This window comes from Vitis riparia, chromosome 14 (genome assembly GCF_004353265.1).
Source record: "Vitis riparia cultivar Riparia Gloire de Montpellier isolate 1030 chromosome 14, EGFV_Vit.rip_1.0, whole genome shotgun sequence".
NCBI lineage: Eukaryota > Viridiplantae > Streptophyta > Magnoliopsida > Vitales > Vitaceae > Vitis > Vitis riparia.
Window position 1 is genome coordinate 10901197 of NC_048444.1, and position 3417 is coordinate 10904613.

At 36.6% G+C, this 3417-nt stretch overlaps 1 protein-coding gene across 1 annotated transcript; it reads right to left on the reverse strand.

Annotated features, from left to right (window-relative positions):
* Positions 1 to 613: 613 nt before the first annotated feature.
* Positions 614 to 1620, reverse strand: LOC117931105 (putative germin-like protein 2-1). The gene is made up of 2 exons (XM_034851977.1): positions 1407 to 1620; positions 614 to 1290 (listed from the first exon to the last, which is right to left on the reverse strand). The coding sequence occupies exons 1-2, from the start codon at positions 1534 to 1536 to the stop codon at positions 755 to 757; spliced, it is 666 nt and encodes a 221-aa protein (XP_034707868.1). The 5' UTR covers positions 1537 to 1620; the 3' UTR covers positions 614 to 754.
* Between the last annotated feature and the right edge of the window lie 1797 nt (positions 1621 to 3417).

The window sequence follows — 3417 nt, forward strand, 5'->3', positions numbered from 1 at the left end:
GTAAATGTATGCTTAACTGTTAATAGAAATATGTAGAATATTCCTATCCTCTTCGATGCTCCATTGTTTCTTCAGTTTCACCATGCATCACCTTGTTCACATACAAAAGCAGGAGTTGGAATATATAATTAAGAAATAGAAGAAAAGTTTGGAAGGATATAAGGTACATATTGTGGGGAATTTAAATGAGTTCAGCTTGTATCAATTTATATGGTATATATAAATATATATGCTAGTGTTTGAACTTTTATCAATTTTATTGATGAGAAGCACTCGGGCATGCCTGCTATAAGTGATCCTAAATTGTATGATGGGTCAACAATTTGCATTAATATTCAAAATGTAGTTTATTTATGAACTCTTCCGATGGATTTACCAAACTAGAGAGATTTGACCTCAACTTTGTCTCTGAACTAAGCTTCATGTGCAATATTAAATTATCAAGTGCCACAAAAGCTTACCTTCCGCAATCTGAAAAATGAATTAAAAAAAAAAAGAAAAGAAAAGAAAAGAAAAGCACCAATGCTTATGACATAGGAATGGACACCTTGCCAGTTTTGCAGCAATGGCTATGAAGTAATCGTACTTAAGGAAATTCAGACATTGTATGTATTGAAAAATACCTTTATTTTATTAGGATATGAAAAGAAATGATTGTCACACATTTCAGCAATGAATACATATAAGTGATATCTAATCTTATGAATAGCAAGATGTGAATAGGTGAGTCATTCTGGTTGGTGCGGTTGTCAGTCTAGAACTGAGATTGAAGATAGTCAACCACCTTCTTGTCCACTTGGAAGGCCTTTGTAAGAACATAAGCTGAAATTGCTGGCTTTGAGCCAAATACCGCATTGGCAATGGTGATCACGCCAGGGTTCTGGCTACTCAATGCAGCAATGGCGACAGCTTTTGTTTTTCCCACATTGAGCTGGAGGTGAATGAGACCCTCTGGGAAGACGAAAACATCTCCTTTGTAAAGGACCTTGGAGATGAGGCGGTTGTCAGGATTAGAGGTCACGAAGCCAACATAAAGTGTTCCCTCCAGGACGGTCAGTATCTCTGTGGCACGGGGGTGGGTGTGGGGAGGATTGAGACCATATGGGGCATAATCAACACGAGCTAGTGAAATGCCAAGGGTGTTGAGTCCGGGTATCTGAGCCACATTTGCCGGTGTGACCATTGACCCAAGTTTGTTTGAGGTATTTCCAGGAACCCGAAGCCCTGAAAAGAAGAAATCATTGGCTGTCGCAACCTTTGGATCCTTGCAGACTTTCCCATTAACAAACACTGCAAAGCCATAAACGCATTAGGCCGTGCTGCCATGAAATCATTGATATATAGATAAAGAGAATAAATCTGATCATCAAGGGAACAAGACTAGAGAAAAAACATTAATATCATACCAGTGGTCTTTGTGTCATTAACAGCCACACAAAAGTCCTGAAGAGGACTAGGATCGGAGGCAGAGGCAAGGAAAAATGACATAGCCGAGAGTGCAATGCATGCGAGGGTGTTAATGACCATCTTCTTCATGTTTATGCAATGTATTCTCAAGCAATCCTTCTTTGAGGAAAGAGCAAGGAATTTACTAGCGCAATGAACTGCTATGGTGGCTAGAGTTTGTTTTTGCTGTGGATTCGTTATGAGGGTTGGTTGTCTATTTATAGCTGAAGAATCTATGAGATGTTTGAGCTTTGAAATAGTCTTGTATTAACTATTGAAATCCAAGTAAAAGCCAAATGATCTAAACCAAGTCCTCAAAGTTTGTCTTAGCCCATTAACTTCTATAACCATTTAAATATTTTATATAGAAAACCACTTCAGTCTTAGCCAAATGTAAAACTTGTGTTCCATACCACTTATGTTGAGAGATTAGAAAATCTGAAATCGCAAGAGACGGGCATGCATGACTTATGATCATTTACATATAGACCAGTGTCCATAAACGCCACGAACTTAAATATGGTGCAGTAAGTTTAAATTTTGTTGTTAAGTGCTAACAAGGGAGGTGGATGAGGAGTTCTTTGATAATCAGTTAACTTCTCTAATGTTTCAATACTAGAGTAAAAGAAATATTAGAGGAGTTCATCAATATCCATTGATATTGTATCCTCATATCCCAATGACCTAGCTACCTGGTCTCCGCATATAAAAAATGTACAGTTGAATAAGTTTTGACTTTTTTAAAAATAAAATAAGGACAGGGTCAGGCCGGCCAGGGTATTTCTTTCAAACAAGAAACTACTTTTTCTATAGGCCACTTGCTGTGGAACTGGTCTCATTCCTATATACTATGAGAAGTTAAACATGAGCCAGCTAGCAGTAGTATATATTTCAATGCTCAAGCATGCTTTTGATATTTTTTTTTTTTCAGAATTTCTCCTTCTTTGACCTGTTTTCTAGAATACAACTACTATTTGAGTTTGAGCAATGCTATGATTACTGTAAAAAATCTCTTAAATTCCATATTACCACTAATAACAGTTTCAGGTTCATGACTAGCTTGAAATAGAGTTTCTTCTGTGGATTATTTGCGAGGACAGTTTCACAGCTCCATAAATTTGAATGGCCAATTAAAGCTCTTGTGCAGCTTGATTAGTTAAGATAGTTTCTTAAGCAGCAAGTTAGAATGAGCATTGCAGCTCTTATAATTATATATGTAAGTTGCAGCAATTGTTGGCGTGAAACAACCTGGTAGATTGTTTAGGACGTGGTCAAGACCATTTCAGCAGAATAACTTTGATGAAAATTAAATAGAGACCTTTAGATGTGGCAGACCCTATCAGCTAGTTGATTCTTTCAATAATTTCAACGATTCCTCTTTGACATTGTAACATCTCCTCTTGTCTCAAGACTCTCGACCAATATTATATATATATATATATATATCGATAGATAGATTAATAAAACTTTTTAAAACTAAAATATTAAAAATTAATTTTGGGAATTGGGATGGCAATGTAACAACTTGAATTCAAAATTTTTTGTGTGCTTTTGTTCATTGATTGAATAAAAATTTTGAAAAGTCTGCAAAGATACCACAAGAGGATACAGATTTGGTTTGTCGATAGATTTGGGTGTGGGTTGAGAGGAGCGCTTCACTGATTTGAAATTGTTGGTTGCATTTCACCGTTTCTTCTGGATTGCTTCACCTGTGAACTAAGGTGTCATTGATTATGTTTCGGGAGTTGGCTGATGAGCTTTGCCATTATATTCTTCAACAATTTGGTTTGTTTCTTTTCCTTTTGGGTGCCGATTTGGGGTTAGATAACTGGTCCGACACATTAAGGGAACTCCAAGCAGCAAAATGGTGAAGGATTTAGAATAGGTAAGGAAATAAATTAGTGTTCTGAGGGACAAATGGTAAAAATTTGAGATGGGGTTGAAAATTGTCTGGCTCATGAAGAATTGTTT

Excerpts from the sequence above, each read along its gene's own strand:
- LOC117931105 (XM_034851977.1), bottom strand. The coding sequence starts at position 1,536 with ATGAAGAAGATGGTCATTAACACCCTCGCATGCATTGCACTCTCGGCT. Across the intron at positions 1,291-1,406 it reads TAATGACACAAAGACCACTG|TGTTTGTTAATGGGAAAGTC; the intron begins GTATGATATTAA and ends ATGGCTTTGCAG.